This window comes from Rattus norvegicus, chromosome 2, assembly GCF_021556685.1.
Source record: "Rattus norvegicus strain SHRSP/BbbUtx chromosome 2, alternate assembly SHRSP_T2T, whole genome shotgun sequence".
In the NCBI taxonomy this organism is placed as follows: Eukaryota; Metazoa; Chordata; class Mammalia; order Rodentia; family Muridae; genus Rattus; species Rattus norvegicus.
In genome coordinates this window covers 212,566,694-212,586,029 of record NC_141535.1, presented here as the reverse complement: position 1 = coordinate 212,586,029, position 19,336 = coordinate 212,566,694, and the positions used below count along the sequence as shown (strand labels likewise).

The 19,336-nt window shown below is 42.4% G+C and overlaps 1 protein-coding gene across 1 annotated transcript; it reads right to left on the bottom strand.

Moving 5' to 3' along the window:
• Window positions 1-3,392: 3,392 nt before the first annotated feature.
• Window positions 3,393-15,412, bottom strand: Dnttip2 (deoxynucleotidyltransferase, terminal, interacting protein 2). Its single transcript, NM_001399742.1, is given in 7 exon segments — window positions 3,393-4,427; window positions 5,078-5,187; window positions 6,990-7,154; window positions 8,724-8,819; window positions 10,220-10,358; window positions 12,843-14,476; window positions 15,339-15,412. Coding segments are annotated over 7 exon segments (2,289 nt in total). The 5' UTR covers window positions 15,390-15,412; the 3' UTR covers window positions 3,393-4,333.
• Window positions 15,413-19,336: the final 3,924 nt, after the last annotated feature.

Below are 19,336 nucleotides of genomic sequence, written 5' to 3'. Positions count from 1 at the left end.
CTTGTCCAAAGAAATGAGAGGTAAATTCTGAACCCTTTGTGTTCATTCCAGGCCTGCTCTCAACAGCGTCTTCTGAAAACAGTGGAGTAGGCAAAAGGACAGGATGTTTGCAGACCTAGGTGTTCTTTATGACCTCACCAACTGAGAACTAGCAGAGATTGAGGAAGTCACACAACAGGAATCCAAGGAGAAACTGTTACTAAGGGAAAATCGAGTTCCCCAACACTTATTGCATATGTAAGCCTGCAGATCACCTTAGCCTGACGTCAACTGGTCAGCACCATCACCACATTTACTCTTGGTTCACTAACTTTGGGACACACACAGCCAGGTAGTATGTATCAGCTTCCTGCTCGATTATGAGACATAACCCCTCTGACATGTAGGTTCTGGTAGCAGCTGCCTGGGTTACTTTGCAGAAACTTGAGTGAACTTTTGCTAAGACAGAGTCTCCTCTGGGTTCTACAATACCCGATGGATAAATACAGTAAAATAAAATAAGAAGGCTTGGCATCTGTCTTCCTATAGTGTCTGCCCCTTCTGCTGTCTTAACTCCTGGGTTACCTCTACATGTAGATAAATGTTTATCATTTAAGAAAAGAATGTTTTGGGACTGGCTCAGTGGTAAAGAGCACTACTGAATGCTCTTCCAGAGGTCCTGAGCTCAAATCCCAGCAACCACATGGTGGCTCACAACCATCTGTAATGATATCTGATGCCCTCTACTGGTGTGTCTGAAGACAGCTACAGTATACTCATATAATAAACCAAAAAAAAAAAAAAAAAAAAACCAAGCAAACAAAATGTTTTGTCCAAGACTAGTATAACTTGGCCTGTTGCCTGTTGGAACTGGTGTTTCTTCTACCTCTTGTGTTTCTAGGCAGCTAAGGCATCTACAGTATACTATGAGGCCAGAATGTTTGATGAATAACTCAGCACTTCCTGAGCAAAGCTGACCACCAAATTAGCCCACCAAAAAAAAGGATAGTGGGTGTGTGTGTGTGTGGTGTTCATAAGAAGCATATCTTTTGGAAACATTTGGGACTAGTGGACAATAGTCCATGGGACCGTATTTCAGTCCATCCCAGAAAAGTCAAGTCTTCTGTTTGATTTTGTAAAGCTAGCCCCACAGTCATCTCTCTGGTCAGTGTTATCTCTCTTTTATGCTGAAGAACAAATAAATATAAGCTCTGCTTTGCCTGTTGATGTTCATGCCGTACGCTTGGAGCCTGGCTTGAAGGCCCAGATTTAGAATCTGGAGGTTGAGGCAAGGGCATCACCGGTTCAAGGTCTGCCTGTAAAAACACCCCATTTCAAAGGTCTAAAGAGGCCTGGGGATGTAGCTCAGAGCCTGTACGCTACGCAGAATGCAAAAAGGCAAATATTGTGACTTGGTCTCATTCCTGTTGCTCCCAAGCCATGAATCCTGCTGTCTAAATAATCTGTTTAGTCTACAGTTACTTGACTTGGAGGCAGAACACCATGACCAGGAAAGCATGGAACAAAGCAGGTGACACCAGCAGACAGAAAACGGGCAGAGGTAACAGAAGCAAGATAATAGATGTCCCAAAAGCCTGTTCCCAAATGCCTGCTCACAGCAAGGCCCTACATTTCCACAATCTAATAGTCCATCAGAGGATTCGTCCAGAGATAGCTCAGAGACCTCATGACATGATCTCTCCCCAAAGCTCTGCACTTACCTAGACATGTAGCCCAGCTTGAGCTCAAACTGTGCAGGACAAACTTACGTTTTTGATCCTCTTACCTCTGTGAGCGCATGTACAACCAGTTCATGTGGTGTTAGTGATGAAATCCAGGGCTTTGTGAGTGCTGGGCAAGCTACCAACTGAGCTTCATCCCCACTCTGCATTTGTTGGCTTCTGTATTCAGGCTTCAGTGATGAATGGGTTCTCTGGAAGCCCTCCTGCTAAATTACTAAGCCACAGGAGCCCAGCTGATAAGCACCTGCTGAACCTCTCTTATTTACAACTGGAGCAGCTGGGTGTGGTAGAGAACCTTGATCGAAGCCCTTGGGTGGCAGAGTCTGGTGGTTCTGTGAGCTTGAGGCCAGCCTAGTCTGTCTAGTGAGTTCCAGGACAGCAATAGATGCATAGTGAGACCCTGTCCAAAACAACAAATGAACAAAGCCCCCCCCCACACACACACTTTAAGAGTCCACCCAGGGCCGTATTCCAAATGTTTCATACATCATTGCTGAGTATGGATTTAAAGGCCATGGGAATCGTCGTTAGCTGGGAAACCATGTGATGTGTTTTGTGTCATTCCTAGGCTGCAGTGTAGACCATGGACTGAAGCTATTGAAGACCCAAAAGAAAGAAAATGTTGAGAGGTGGAATGAGCTTGGTGGTTGAAGAGATGGCTGAAGATTCACACTTGAGCTGTTTCCCAAAACTAAGTGCTGCAGGAGAGCAGAAGCAGCTACCTAGCCTGCCAGAGACATGCTGTTTCTAGGCTAGGGTGACTGCTGACACAAGGAAGCAAAAAAATTAAAAATACTGGAGCGTGTGATAATGATGAGTTCAGATAACGCATGGGTTGAGTTTTCGGTCCCTGGGACATGCTGGAGATGTACTGTTGGTACGTAGACATGACAGAACATGATGAATGTTCTCAGAATGGAAGAACATGACAAAGAAAAGTTGGAGGTGTGAAAAGAAGGAAAGACTTAACTCTAAGGAGAGACTCAGGCTTTGGACTACTGCTCTTTTGGAAGATTTAAAATAAACTTTGAATGTTAATAGGTGACTAAGTTATTTTTAGGTGATTTCATTTACTTTATGGAATTATTTTGTTCAACATTCCCTACTTTGCTACAACTTAAATGGAACATAACCCTGTTATTAAACTTAAGGGAGGAAAGGTTTATTTTGGCTTTGTTCCATAGGTTGTCATATGTGGTCACATGGCAAGAATTCCACACCAGGAAAGAAATGTGCAGAACCAAAGATAGCCACCTCTTGGCTGCAAAGAAGAAAAGGTAAAGAGGCCAGGGACTTAATTCCCTCTTGCAAGGACTTGTCCCCAAAGACTCGATTTACTAGGGCCCAGCTCCTAATGGTCTTATCACTTCACATTAGGCCTTTGAGGTAGTTAAGACAAACTATAAGTTGCTAATAAAAAAAGTTTTCAAAAGGTCAAATAAGTCAACGGAGACAAAGTATTAATGGAAATGTAACGAGTCAATACTCAAAAATGTTATTGCTTTGAAGCAGAGTTATTCGGCCCTCTAGCATTCACAGGACAGAAAAATCATAGAGCAAGTTTGCCCCTTGAATCTTAGTCAAGGAATGTTTACCAAGAGTATACTGCTAAGTGTGTAAAGAAACTTTTCCCCCTCTCCTCCCGCCTGCCATTATCACAGAGGCAACGCGTATTACTCAAATACTTCTGTTTTAATAAAGGAAGCATAGATGCTAGGTTGCTTATGACTCTAAACAGTGAAAGTAAAATGTTGACTTAATAGTTACTGAAATATAAATAACACAAAAGAGCTACAGCCAAGAAGCACCAATAGGTCTCGACAGCACTCCTTGGGTACCAAAAAGCAGGTCAGGTCCAGGGCCTACCTAAGCCCTGGTAAACTGAGTCATTTGACCTACTAGCCAGTGAAAATCCTGTTTAATCCTGTTTTGTTTAGAACAAAATTAATCATTCATCCCATTCCAGTTGCTAAGAAAAACTCTCCTCTCGCATCTTTACCCGGTTTTCCTAGGAGGCCTCAGTTGCTTCAGGCTTGTTTGATGTTCACATAGTTCTTTGTTTCTGCTTCAGGAATACTTTTACTCACACAGCGTAGCTTGTACACGGGAAGAACCAGGCATGTATGTGTGTATGAGCCGTGTCTGCATCCTGGCACTTTTATAACTGAGTTACTTCAAACATTCTTTCTGCACTTGGTATTTGAATGTAGGAGTGCTCTGTCTGCATGTATAGACAGGCCAGAGTGGCCTGATACCTCTACAAATGGTCATGAGCCACACTGTGGTTGCAGGGAACTGAACTGAGGAGCTCTGGAAGAGCAGTGTTAACTGCAGAGCCATCTCAGCAGCCCTCAAAAGTTCCTTAAACAGAACTGATTTTGTTTTAATTGGACAAACATTAAAATAGCTGATATTCATTTTCCTTTTAACAGTCTAAAACCAGACATATCATCTGAAACATACACCTACTTTTATTCCAAGGGTCACATAATTGATTCTGTCAGTAATTTTTATTTCCAAATAGAAATCACTATTTACACATATTATATAAATTATATGATAATCTTCAGCAAATCAAGATCTATAAAATATTATGGTATGCTATGTAAATTTTAATTGCGAAATTTCTTCTTTTTTCGGAACTTCTTTCCTTCTGCATTTGCTGCTTTTTCAGCCATGATTTCCGAATACTTCCTTCGATTAAATCTGAAAGAAAAGACAAACCTTTATGCTCTAACCTAAAGCATGATGTATAGAATATATCAGGTATTAGCAGTTAATACAGCTTAGGGAGGAGGCTCGATCCCCAAATGCTCTACACTGAATCCTCTTGTAGAAACCACATTGCTACCAAGTGTCAGGAGGCTGAGGGCAGCAGTGCTCTCTGTCCTCAGTTTGTATTCACTTTATTTGGGTTTTGAGATTGTGTCTTGCTGTGGCTGGCCTTGAACTTCCTTTACTCAGCTATGCACTGGAGTTTCAGAGCCAGGTGTAGTAGTGAGCAGTGGAGGCAGGGGCAGAGGCAGTGGATCTCTGAGTTCCAGGACAGCCAGAGCTATATAGTGAGACACCCTGTCTCAAAACAAAAGCCAAAACCTTAACAGACAAAGAGCAATGATTTTCACAAGAACAGTAAAGCTCTAACTGCCCCTCACTCTGTTCCCACGAGGGTGCAAGCGCAGGTGAAGGGCTAAATGACAGGTGGTCTAGCAGAGAGAGAGAGGAGGCTCTGGCTTCCTCATGCCGAAGACCAAATTATTTTTGTTGTGGCATTCTCATAAAAACATAGCCACCAAATGGAACCTACAAACTTCTGGGTACTTAAAGAAAAAAATACATATTATAAAATGTACTACCTCCTGAACTCTGAATCAGCCAGCAGTTCTTCCACAATGGTCTTTTTCCTCTGTTTCTTGGGAATCCGTGAATGGTAGAAGTCGGCTGGATTATCAACAATGGTTCCAACCTAAGAAAAATGGAAGGAAATAAATCACGCAGTACCTGGATGTTAGCTCGCCCCACATTTCCGTGTGGAGCTAAAGCTTTTTTGTAGAGAACAGAAGGCACAACCTATTTTACATGTATTAGGATTATAGCATCTTATCAGAGCAAAACCAAACCTCTTGTTAGCCAGCACACTGGTACTTCCCCTATTAGAGTGCACAGTATGCCCAAAGTTTATAACCTGCTAAACAGTAAACCTGATGAACAGCACAATATACTGTAAACTGTGCTTTCTAATTAAATGATGTACACTTAAATTCTACACACCTATTTGATTTTGGAGCTTATCAACACTGCCAGCTTAGAACCTGTTTTAAAAAAAGGTCTACATTTGTTCATTCAGCTGACTGCGGTCATAGGCTGATCACTATGCACCAGGCACTCTGCTTAGGTGATGGGGAAAACAAGGACCAAAACAACCCAGTCTGGGCCAGTAAGGGTCACAGTCTTAAGGCAGAGCCAGACAGACTAAAAACATTACAGTACAAATGACATGCATGGAACAGAACACTATACATGGCTCTAAAGACAAAGTGACCTAAAGGAGTTAAGAATGACAAACATGGCATTTAAACTTGGCTCTATATAGTTCAAAGTTCACCAAGCAAACAAGGGAGAATAATGTCACAGAACAGCAGAGACTGGGTAATATAAACCCCATTTGTCTCCACTTTGAGGACTAGGCCGGATTTCAAAAGAGTCTATAAAGCACCAACTTTAGGAACAATCATAAAATCCAGAACAAGATCATAAAACCTCTCCCAAAGAACAGCTTGGGGATAACCACAAGAATGGGGTTATCTTGTCTCAGAATGGGCCGTCTGCTCTGGACAGCCCTATTTCATCACATGGCTAAGTGTTTGTGACATAGGAATGTAGACCACTGATAACCTGTGATCCCCTAGCATTCACCAATGAAATTTTAGATTACTTAATCCTTCTAGAGAGTTTCCCCAGTTCCCTATAAGGAGGCCTGCATGCCTTTGTCTGGGGTTGCCATTTTGGAGAACGGTTGACCCCCACATCCTGGATGTGTCTATAGAATAAAGGATATTTGTTTTTGCATGCTCCGAGTCTGGGGTCTTCCTTATAGTGCAAACTCTGAGACAGGTGAGTACTGAGTGTCGTCAAGGTTATAAGTATAAGGGCTTGATAAGGAGTTTGCAAGCTAGTTTGGGTGTACATGGTTCATTTCTTTTGATGCATCACAAAGGAAATAAATGGATTACCCCAAAAGTCACTAAGAATTAAGTTTCTCAGAAGTACAGCCTGAAAACAAATATTTAAGTAAATTACAGAATACAGACCAGCTACAATGAAACCAGAGGAAAAGACACTTGGAAACTTATAATAGCCCGAATGAGCAGAAGAGGGTTGAGAAAAGTGGAAATGTCAATTTGCATGTTCACTGGGAGACACCCACAAGCCTCTCTACCTTACAAAGGAAAAGGAAAAGAATAATTTCCTCTCTCTGCATCTGAATGACTTTTGCTCTTAGGTTAGTACCATCCACACTCCTGAACACAAAGACTGTTAATTAATTAACAGAACTACCCTCGATCCCAGCTGCCGTGATTAATGTTGCCTCTTTGGATCGAGGACCCACTACAAAATGGCGGCTGTCTGAATTGTGTCCTAGACAGTACAGAGCCTAAGCAGGCACAGACCACAGGCTTGGTGTGCACATGTAATCCTTATGTTAACAGTAAACACAACATTGCTAAGCTACTCTCCACAGACCAGAACTACTACTAAGTATCGTACCTGGAAGTACTTAGGGAAGCCATCTCTGTCATTTTTCTTATAAAACCTCTTTGGGTCCATGCTTGCTCTCATCTTTAAGGCTTTGAGGTCATTTTTCAGTTCGTCTGTCAGTTCCGGAGCTTTCATGCCAAACCAACCATTACCAGCTGTTTTTTGTCTCTCTTTCTGAAATACAAGTGTTAACAAAACATTTTTTAAAAAAGATTTATTTTATTTTTATGTATGTATTCATGCATGTGTGTGCAGGTACCTGTGGAGACGAAAAGAGTTTTGGATTTTCTGAGCTGGAGTTACAGGTGGTTATGAGATACATGATGTGGATGCTGGGAACCAAAATTTGGTCCTCTTTAAGAGCAGCAAGTGTTCTTGACCACCGAGCCATCTCTCCAGCCCCCCAAATAAACACTCAACTTTGTAAGAGAATAGAGACTGATTTCCCCTTAGGCACACTGCCTACTGTGCTATAAAATCCCCCAGAATCATAAAACAGAAAATGTGTGAATTACTTGGCATTGGTAGTGTATATCTGTGACCTCAATACTTGGGACAGATTGAGGTTGGATGATTGTGGATTCAAGATAGCAGCATGGGCTACCACAGGACTGTGGGGAGAGTTTACAAGGGCAGGAATGTGACTCAGATGTAGAGATCTTGCCGAGCACACACAAGTCCCCGGGGTTGATCCTTAGCACTGCATGAAATGGACCCGGTAATGTGCACCTGTAATCCCAATCCCGACCTAGGATGTGTGAGACACTGTCTTACAGAAAACAAAACTCAAACACTAACTTTACAGTAAGCATTAACCCCCAGGATACTTAAAAAAAGAAGAATTAAGTAAAAAACAAAACATCCAAAACACATTTTGGCAGAGCATCAGTTTCATAAATGAAGGCTCCCTGGTATGACTTTCAGGGAAAGAAATGCACGGCTCCCACTTTTTGTCTAAGAGCTCCTACAAGAGGTAGTGTATAGGGGCTGGGGATTTAGCTCAGTGGTAGAGCGCTTACCTAGCAAGCGCAAGGCCCTGGGTTCGGTCCCCAGCTCCGAAAAAAAAAGAACCAAAAAAAAAAAAAAAAAAAAAAAGAGGTAGTGTATAAAATCAATTTAGAAGCTGGTAGGTATATAAGCATTATTTTTCATTCAGTGAAGTCTTAAGGGTCTTAGAAGCTACTTAACTCTCAAGTCCAGAACTTTATATTATGTCCAAGACAAACAAAAGTGCGATTCTTTTGAAAACTCTACCTAACATTTTCATTCATCCAAAATTGAGTGCCTGCCACATGCAGTGTGCTCTGTATCAGCACCTTTTGTACCGGTCTATTAGTCCAAATACTAAAACAAGGTTTGCTCCCATTCCTCCATTTGCCATACAACAATGTATCTAAAAGCCAATGATGTGGACGGTGACCCTGAATGCTGGCTGTCACTGTTTGAGGTGTATTTTCAAAAGCTGTACTTACAGGGCTCAAGGCATGGCTCAGTGACAGGGCACATGCTTACATGTGCAAGGCCCCAGGGTTCACTTCTGAACACAAATCACTATATGTGCATTTGGCTGCAAAGACCTAAAAAGCCATGCTAAACATGCGGAGGGAACCACATTTATGGCCCTTAACATCTGAGAACTCTGGACCAATCCACAGATAAAGCTTAAATGTTGCAGTATAACATAACCTGAAAATAGAAAGACGAAGCACATATGAGCAATCTGAATATTAAATCCCAACTTACCCTGCGCTGTTTCTGAAGCTGATGCTTTGACTCACTATATGGTGGGACACAATAGTTTTTTTCAAAATCAGGTGTGATGACAGCTTTCTGCAGAAGCTACGAAAATACAAAATAATTATTTTCTCTTTCTCCCCATTTAAACTTGGGCTTTTACATTTTGTATAGGCAAATCCTCTAATCTGTTCCTGAGTGACTTTTAATTTTAAGGTACTCCCTGTCAAACCTCAAGGCCTTGCTCTTGATCCCTGGAACCTATAGGGTGGGGACACCTGGCTCCTGCATGTTGCCCTCCAGCCTACACCAAAAGTACAAATGTGCCCGCATATATACACACAAAATTAAAAAATACAATAGGACTCCTGGGATTAAGTAGTGGATGAAAAAGAAAACAATGCTGCTCTTGAATTTATTTCAAGTAGCATCTCTTACAGATAAAACTCTATTCATAAAGAATAACTTCTAAAATGACAGAAAAAGAGCAGAACATGTCGGTCTGGCCTTAGTAGGGACAGAATGATAGGGTTTTAATCCCAGAACAGGGCCAGCAGGTGTGGGCCTCCAAGAATGTAGATTCGCCTAAGGCTTGGTTGCACAAAGCACATTTTACATTCCACCTTCAAGGAATGACCTGTTAATGACTCCAAGACAATCAGAATCTAGGAGGCGAAGGTGTGGCTAATGTCTCAGCAAAATGGTAAATGCTGGGACCTTCAGGACTGCCCTAAAGACTGGAAAAGAACTCTAATTCCTCAACCATGCAAACTATAAGGATGCAGCATGAATCACGAAGCCTTCCTGAATGCAGCTGCGATAAGCCGGCTTTCAGAAAGACTAAGAAAGGAAGAAAGGGAGTTAGGGAGCTGGCCCCAAGAGCTTTGTTTGTTTGGCGGTTTATGCTTACAAAGGCAGGTAGATTCCTAGTTAGGACCGGCCAGGGACAGAGCAAGGTGAGGACGAGGTGTGGCAGAAATGGTAATTTCTGGCTTATCTTCAGTGCATAACAGAGGCCGGCAGATCTCCGGAGTTCCTTTGCAAGGTTAAAAGGAAATGTGCACTTGCTGTTGCCTAAGAATTAAGGTGCTGGGGTCATTGGATGCTGATTCATAGGATAATCTGACTGGATTGATATGTAAAATAAAAGGCTAGGTTTACGATCTGCAAGAGTTGAGCTATCCAAAGACCTTTTAGAATAGCAAGAGGGAGCTTCTTGAGAGCTGTCTTGAGCACAGAACATCAAGAGAAAGCTGTCTAGAGATGAAATCTCAAGAGAGCAGAAATAAGAGAAAGGAATCTGGAAAGCAGAACACACGCTGCCAGCTTAGACCCACTGACTTCCCACTGACTTTGAGTCGTTTGTTTCTGCCACCCTAAGACACTCCTTCTCTCAGAGCCCCTTTCCAAGCCAAGGCTGGTCCTTGGCAAGAAAATACATGTTTTGCCTTAGGAAAAGTAGTCATTTTCCAGGGACTGAAGATGGGACAGTTCATGTAGCTTACCTCGTTTTTCTTTTTCTCTTTGATCTGGCTTAGTGTTTTCTTGTGGGGCTGCAGCTTGTCTGCATTAAAATTAATATACAAGCCACCCAACTCCTTGATGTTTAGTCCAGGGTCTATGCTGCTACTTGTCAATTTCAAACTAAAAGAGAAAAAGATCACTTAGATGAAGTAATTACGACAAAATGGAAACAAGATTGCATGTTAAAAATCACACATGCATACAGAGCATCACATCTTTATAATGAGTTCCTGAAACACTGAATAAACATGTCTCATTACAAGTGTCCAGGATAAATAATGAATCAACACCACCAGAGAAGAAGTCCTAACAGACTCCCACGATTTTCTAAAGGGATTAAGCATGTAACATACCCTCGGATTTCACAAAGAACTTCCGGAAAAGCAATTCAGTTCAACTTCACACACTGAAGGACACAGTTCAGAAAGACCTGCTGTATCTCTAAACACATGACCCTGTCAGTCCCTGGACCTCACAGGGCGGAGACACCCGGACACCGTAGGCTGGCCTCTAACAACAATGAACAACCTCGAGACAGGGCATCCTTTTTGTTTGCTTTCCAAGACAGGGTTTGATGTATGCCCCCACTGTAGGGCACCTATTATGACAAGTCTTAGATGGCTGCCGACATTTCTAGTGGCTAATGCCAAACAGGGCCTAATTCAGGAACAGCAGTTTTAAACAAGAAGACAACTGCTAAAGAAAACTCCTCAAACATTAGAGCTTTCAACAGAAAATGGACGGGATTATAGGTGACTATTTTCTTCATATTTTTCTGTATTTCTCGATTCTTCTACAATTAACATAAAAAATTATGTTCCTCTTGTTTTTACTTTTGTACATTTATGAGTTTGTATGTGTATGTGTGTGGTGTGCATGCACATATGTGCATCCAGAGTTTGACTTTGGGTATCTTCCCTGACCATCCCTACCTTCTATATTTAAGCCTGGTCTCTCGAAGCCAGAGCTCACAGACTCAGGTAGTCTACCTAGTTGGCTTGCTTGGAGATGCCATTTCTACCTCTGGAGCACTGACATTACAGGCTCATCTGTTATTTTACTTGCAGGGCAAGCTTTTTACCTCTAAGCCATTTCCCCTGTTCCCACAGATGATTCCTAACAGATTACCAAAGAACATTTTGGCTACCACTGATGAGAAAAATATAACTGCCAAAGTTCTCATAAATAAATACAAGGGAGATGTCAGGGGGAGCTCACCCACATTCTGATGTATATACTAGTAAACTTCTGTTTGTACTTTTATGGCAAATCAACCACTTGACAAATATATCAAAAACTTAACTAGTAAAAGGATGAAATAAAGGCTGCTCCCACAACAGGGACAGGTTCATCTTATACGTTTTTGGTCACAGGAGTCCTTGAGACTCGACAAAACAACATAGGCTATTACCATGACTCTCAGTTGCCCACCAAGAACAGACTCTACAGCTTAATGTTATCACAGGCTAAGATGGAAACATCTCTCCTGTTGCAAACTTTCAGTGCTGGCAGGTACTATGTAGGCTGCCTGGGAAGAAAAGCCATCATTGGTCTTACTCAACTGGGGACCTACTGACTTGCCAGAGAAGCTATGCCTGTCTATTTGTGTACTATTACTGAGATAACCAACCGCTAATTGGCTTTGAGACCCACTTACTCAAATTCATACCTGGTACTGTAAAGCCAAACCTGTGGTGGGTGACAGACCCTAGTGGGGAATTTACTATTTTTGCTAGACATGCTGAACCCATTAAAAATACTTTCTAAATGCTGAAGTTTCTGCTCATATATGAGTCAGTTTTTCCCCCCCTTTATCTTTTTGGCAATGGGTAACAGTTACTCCTAAGCCTCAAAACTGGTCAAAGTGCTGAGAATAACTGTCTCAAAGTGGTCATTTCTAAATGGGACATTTATGTCACCCCTTCCAGAGAGAATGTAAAAGAGGGAGGAAGAAAGACAGGGAGCAGTGACATGGAATACTGCCTTCCAGGTATGCATGGTAGCTGCACCCAGAACTCACAGCAGCTATTCATTACCTGCACAAGACTGCAGCAGTCAGTATTTTGGATTTTTGTTCTTTAACTTTTTAGTGATCTTGGTGAGTTTCATATTGGGTACAGGGAGATGAATGAGACTGAGGTGCATGATATGAAACTCAACAGTCTGAATTTTGTAATGGAATGTCCAAGAGCTCATGATGCCCCACCTCTCCCTGAGGACCTATAGGCAGTTAGTGATGACTGGGGGAGGGAGAGACATTTTCTTCAATAGTATAGCACTAGTAAGCTTCATGAGCTTGTAAATAACCCCTATTCCATAGTCCCATAAACATTAAACTCACTGGGCCGCCTGTGTCCCCAGAAGCCATGAAAGTAGAAAGAGCTGGGGAAAGGGACATCAATGAATGAGTCTGAGGGACACTAAAACCTCAATACAGTACATACACATATAAAAACATGAGACATTATTATAGTGTATGTTAATAAAAATTATTTTGGGGGTTGAGGTCTAGCTCTGTGGTAAAGGGCACGCTTGTTATGCTGCAGCCGTAGGCGGGCTCCTCAGCACAACCTCTCCCAATTTCCTTTCAAAGGTAGTACTTACAGCTTAGACTTGGTGCTACTGAGGAAGTCTTCCTCATCACTAGATTCATCCTTCTTCTCATCACCGTCTGATGAGTCTTCACTATTTTCCTCCTCTCCCTCCTCATCTTCTTCTTCTTCCTTTTCTTCCTCAATAGCAGCCTCACTTGGAGTCTTATCTTCCAGGTAAAAGTTTTTATCAGCACTCAATCCAGGAGTTCTGTCGATTACAAACAGTGCACTACCACAGGCAGGATCTTCCAAGTCCTCAGCTGATGCCTCCTTTTGGCCACTGTTTTCAACAGGACACAAAGTGTCCCTTTCATTCTCACTGCTGTCAGACTGTTGGCTTTCATCACTGCTAAGAAATAATAGAATAGGACTATCTGTATGCCGAGACATGCTGAGTTCAGACTTGCATGGCATGGCATCACGTTCAAGAGCGACATCCCTTTGGCTGCTCTTGTCCTCACTGACACCTACACTTGCAGGCTCATCGTTGCTATTACCACAATCACTGAACTGTGCCAAGTCACTCTTTTCTACGTTGCCCCCTCTCTCTTTATTACATCTTTCTATTTTCACAACTGCAAACTTGTGCTCTAGTGATTTCATTACAGCCTCCTGCTCTGGACTTGAAGCCTGGGATGTGGCTTTACGTGGGATGCTTGAATGCTTCAGAGACACTGACTGCTGAGGGCTGGAGTCTTGAGCTTTGGAAAGACTCAGCTGGGAATCTTCCTCATTAACTACTTTTTCCTCTATTACTTTGGGGTCCTCCTCATCCAGATTCTTACAATTCTTTATGACTTCTGTAAGAGATACAACATCGGCTTGTTTTTCCTCTTGGATATGCAAATTTTGGTTTTGGGTTGTCAGTTTTTCCCCTGAATTTCTGTGAATGGAATCGTCAAAGTCATTATTATACGTTTCACTATCAGAAATAGTCGGCATATTTATCTGAGACCGCAGTCTTGCCGATGACAACTGAGAGGGCTGTTTAGCTTCTGAGTCCTCTGAATCCACAGACGGACCCACGATTGGCTTTTTATTTCCTGGTGTAATCTCAGTATCTTTTTTCTCAGCTTGGAACTCTAATTTCTTCTGCACATTCCTGCCTGTTCTCCTCGGTGCACTCTCCAATGATGAAATGCCTGAGCAGGACCACTCAGCATCAGATATAGTTTCCGAATATGATTCTTGGCTTGAATCTCTTTGAGATTTAGCCTTATTTCTGGTTCTTCTTTCTGTGGAAGGTACAACCATAGAAACCCCTGAAACATGAGACTCTGCTTCAGAAACAGCTCCTTCATCCCCAGATTCATGTTGAGGGAGTTGAGGGATTACTTTCTGCCTTTTCCTAACACTGGACTTCGGGGTGGGCACAATTACAACCTGACGTTTCCTAGTTACTCTTATAATGGGCTCTTGGACCTCTAACACAGAAGAAACCCCAGAAGCATGAGACTCCGTTTCAGAGGCCTCTCCATCAGAAATCAGTACAGTGATCTCCGCTGGGCCTGCGGTTCTGCTGTTCCTGCTGCCAGAGAGGGCTGAGTTCTGCTCCTCAGCAGACTGCGATCCAGCAGTGCTGCCTTTCGATCCCGATTCTTTTTTGCTTTCTGGATGTGTTCCAATTCTCCGAGGAACAGACCTCTGAAAACCAATAACAAATACGATATAGTTTAGATAGGGCAGGGACAAGAGCAGAGGTGGCATGGCCTAGGGAGCAACACTTTAGAAGGTACTAATCAAAGCCAAACTCACGATAAAATACCTATTTTTTTACTTGCCTCATCCTAGGCTTCAGAAAGCAGAACTAAAAAGAGAACTTTCTCCACTTAAAGAACGAGGGGGAGGGGTTGGGGATTTAGCTCAGTGGTAGAGCGCTTGCCTAGGAAGCGCAAGGTCCTGGGTTCGGTCCCCAGCTCCAAAAAAAAAAAAAGAACCAAAAAAAAAAAAAAAAAAAAAAAAAAAAGAACGAGGGGGAAATTTTTAAATCATTTACAGAGGCTCAGGGAGCGAGGGAGTTAAGTACTAATTGAACACGTGTTTAGGAGTGTGCAAAGTAATCCTGTTTGTCTGGATTTTTACATACAGGAAAGGGCTGCTCTAGATCCCTTACCACACAATCTAAAGAGCATAGCACCCGAAGACAATCAGAGGCTCTGAGAGAGACCACGCCTTCATATGCCGGAGGAGTTAGTGCTGGGCCATTGCCAGTCTCTCCACGTGAAAACGATGCTCCTTCCCATCCCCAAAACTAGGCTCGGTCGAGGTGACTGGAATTACCCTTCCTTGGTATTGTCTCAAACAGTAAACTTAAAAGGCCTCATTTGCCCAAGGCGAGCTACGGACTCACAAGGGCCCTAAAAGAACCCCGGGGCCCAAACAAGTTCTGAACCGGCCGGATGCAGTACCACGCGCTCACGGCTGGGTTCCTCCTCCCTCTCCTCCGCACCCCCGAGCTGCTCTGCCTACTGGCGAGGAGACCGGGAGAACCCGGGACCCATCTCACCTTCCGTTGGGAACTTTCTTGGATCCTGGACCCAGACCTAGTGACCACCATGTTTGCGACTCCGTATTCCCCGCAGTCAGCGTAGCTTCCTCTGTTCCGACGCTTCGGAAGTACGTCAGACCAGGGCCTGGATTAGGTTTCCCCGCGGAAACCGCGGCTCAGAAGAATCGTTCCTTTTCCGGCTCTGCTGCAGTTCTACACAGACATCTCCACCGTAGGGCTAGAGCGGGTCAGCCGGGTGCACTAGACCCGATCCGCTTCTAGTTTTGAGCGTCTCCGCTGTGCGCACCGCAGCGGTAGAGGTCTTCCTCGCCGTTTAACACAAAATGGGAAGTCTCATTTATTCTCCTTTCCATCCGTCTCAACCTGTGCAGTAGTTGTGAGATCTTTGACGTGAGTCTTTACTAAAGGAAGCCAAAGGGAGATTTTATTTAGTCCTTTGAGAAAACAGTATTTTAATAATGAGTATTTTAATAATTTAATAAATGAGATTTCGATATTTGATTGGGATACAAGGGTGTATGTTAAATGCACCGAGGTTCTCAGAGAATCATTAGAAAACTGATTTAACTAAAATATCTCGAGATAAGTATGCTTTTTTTAAAAAAAGTGAAATAAATTGTGGAGAGGGAGAAAAGTTTTGTTTTTTAACTATGTAGAGACTGGCCAGAATCAAAGTTTTTTTTTCCCCTTTTTCTTTTGTTTCGTTGGGCCAAGATCTCTCTCTACATAGCCCTGGCTGTCCTAGAACTCACTATGTAGGTCCAGAACTCACAGAAATAGATCTACCTCTGCCTCACAAGTATTTGGATGCATGGGCCACCGCACCCGGCTGAGGTGTTTTAGTTTTAGTTTTGCTGATGAAAGATAGAGAACTAGAATATGTTGAGCGGTTACAAAAGGGATAGAGGAGGGGGTAAAAGAATTAGTGTTGGATGCAAGAAGAAAATGGTTCATCAAACCTATTTTTCTTCACTTTTAAATAAAATTTATTTTCCTAAAAATCATATGGATGCATTACTTCTACATTAAGTAGCTCCTCTTCGTTCCCCTTGGAGCCAGGTATACGAAACACTAGTCATGCTTACTAAGTAAGGTGGGTTTTTTGGTTTTTGTTTTTTACCTGGAGAATTGTAGTCTCTGGTTTTCACACATATGCCATGAGAAAACAGCCTATCTTTAGGAGTGACATAAAAGTGAAAAACAAGAATACGAGTTCCTACTCATTTGTGGAACTTGAAGACAAAAGTCTTCAAGCTCTTGACACAGGCTAGGCTTAGCGAAAAACCCTATGACAATTGAGGGCTGTTACTTTTCAGTTTAAGTTTTACAGAGTTCTATCTTGTTCTCTCTGCTATCTGGAGGAGGGTCACTGCACGACGGGAGTACGGTGAGGACTATTTCTGGCCAAAATAGCCAGTGAGAGACTGAGGTCTTTAGTCTGAAGAACTGTCTAGGAGAGGATAATGTCTAGGGGTGGAATAATATACACTAAATGTACACTTGACTTTACTAGACATGCCAAAGCCAGGCATGGTAGTACGTGATGTGCAACCTCAGTACTTGTAGTACTTACACAGGAGGACCCAGGCCAGTTTAAGCTATAACAAGATTGTGTCTCAAACAAACAGTAAAAGAAATGCCTGGGTAATTTCCAGAGATAGTCCCAGTCTTACCAACATCAGAGATACGTCTGCATCATGTATACATTAACACTTGCTGTTGTCGGTCTTTACATTTTTCATTAGTGACATCTCACTATAGTTTAACCTGCGTTTCCCTGATAATAATAATGTTGAACATCTCTTAACAGTCTCCTTGGCTACCCAGGGGCTTGTTTTGTTTTTTTTTTTTTGTTTGTTTGTTTTTTTTGGTTCTTTTTTTTCGGAGCTGGAGATCGAACCCAGGGCCTTGCGCTTCCTAGGCAAGCGCTCTACCACTGAGCTAAATCCCCAGCCCCTTTTGTTTTTTTTTTAGAAAAGGCTAAAGATCTCTACATATTCTGAATATAAGACCTTATCAGGGTGTCTAAATATTTTTACCTATTCTGGGAATTCTTTTCATTATCTTTACAGTATTTTTTTTGAAGCACAAATTCAGAAAATTTTGCCCAATCTTTTTATGTTTCAAATACTTAAAAGTTTTTTTTTTTGTATTTTCTTTAAAAAGCCAAAATATTGGTGGTGGTGGTGGTGGTACTGCATGCCTTTATTCCCAATGGTTAAGAGGCAGAGGCAAGTAGATCTCTGGGTTCAAGGACATACTGGTCTACACAGTGAGTTTCAGGACAGCCAGGGTACACAGAGAAACCCTGTCTCAATAAATCAATCAACAAGCACACAAAAGAAGTCAAGGAAACAGTTTTACTTTTAAGTTCATCAACATATTTATTTTGAAGTTAATATTTCTGTGAAAAAGCTTTAAGGTTTTTATTTCTTTGTTGTGTCACTAACACTAAAAAAAATAGAAAATGTTAATAAAAAAAAAACCAACTAGAGAAAGGACAAATTGCTGCTAGGAAGAAAAATCCCGTGCGTTCTGTGGAAGTAGGAGTACTCTCTTCAAAGAGCTGAGGAAAACTACCTGGAAGTCATGTAAATGCTCATTTGCGCATGGTTACCTATATCACTCAGGGGGACAGTGCCTGCCTTGAAGTTGTGGGCCCAGGGTTCAATCTCCAGCACCATTACAAATAAAGATTGAAAATGAAATACATTTTCAGACAAACAGAACCTATAAAGGTTACTGCATGTGCTAGTCAGCTGTCTGATAGTATGACAAACTTCTGACTTAACCTTTAATCTAAGATTTACCTAGGCTAGTAGCTCAAAGGTTGTAGTCCATGTCACTTATCTCTGTCCCTGTAGGCTGATGGCAAGACAAAATGGTGGAGTGTGTGACAGCAGAGTTGTTCACAGGGAAGATGAGATGAATACAGAGAAGAGGAGCCAGGGTCCCACCCCTCTTCAAGAATTCCAATGACCTTACCCCCACTAGGCCCCACTTCCTAGTTTCTACCATCTCCCCACAACACCCTCAGCTGAGGACCAAGTCTCTAATACATGACCCTTTGTGGGACATTAAAGATCCAAACCATAACACTATTCCGAAGATGTTGGTGAAAAAAATTACTAAGGATATGAAAGGGAAAGGTCAATTTAAAGAGCACAGTGCAAGAATCCGGATTGAACAAAGGGATGAGCTCACAGAAGTACTTTATCCCAACTTGTGTGTGTGTGTGAAGCTTTAGTCTTTTCTATGTTACTTTTCCAACCTTACCCAACAGACCATCAAGTCTTTTGTATGTATAACTGTGTTCATGTGCCTGTGTGCCCATACATGCATGCACAGACCAGAGGTCTTCACTCGCTACATTTCTCTTAACACAGGCGGCCATCTTATTTTTTGAGGTAGAACCTGTAGCTTGCTGAGTTGACTGCTTCCCACTGTTGGATCACTGTTCCACCGCCATGCCTGGCTTTTTGTGTGGATGCTGGGATACACACACACACACATCCTCATGCTTGTGGGAGGTATCCATGAAGCCATCTCCCCAGCCCCAGGTGAACACTTTGAAGATGCTTTCATTGTACCAACATGCTTACATATAAATGTCTCATCATTTGACAAAATATTTACAATTCAGAAAAAGAAAAATCACTACCCATTGGGGATTTAGCTCAGTGGTAGAGCGCTTGCCTAGCAAGCACAAGGCCCTGGGTTTGGTCCCCAGCTCCGAAAAAAAGGAAAAAAAAAAATCACTACCCACAATGCTCAGCACACCTTGTCCCAACCTGATTCTAAAAGTTGATTCCTTTAGGAAAGTCTTGTCCTTACCCTTCTGCCCATAGCCTTTTCCCTACATTCCCAACCTTTTCCTCACTTCTGCCATCAACCAATACAGTTTCTGCTCTTCATGCCCTGCTCGCCTGCCCTGTGAATATACTGTGAACTTTTAAAGATTGTTCACGTCTGTAGGATTCTGCATAGTATACAGC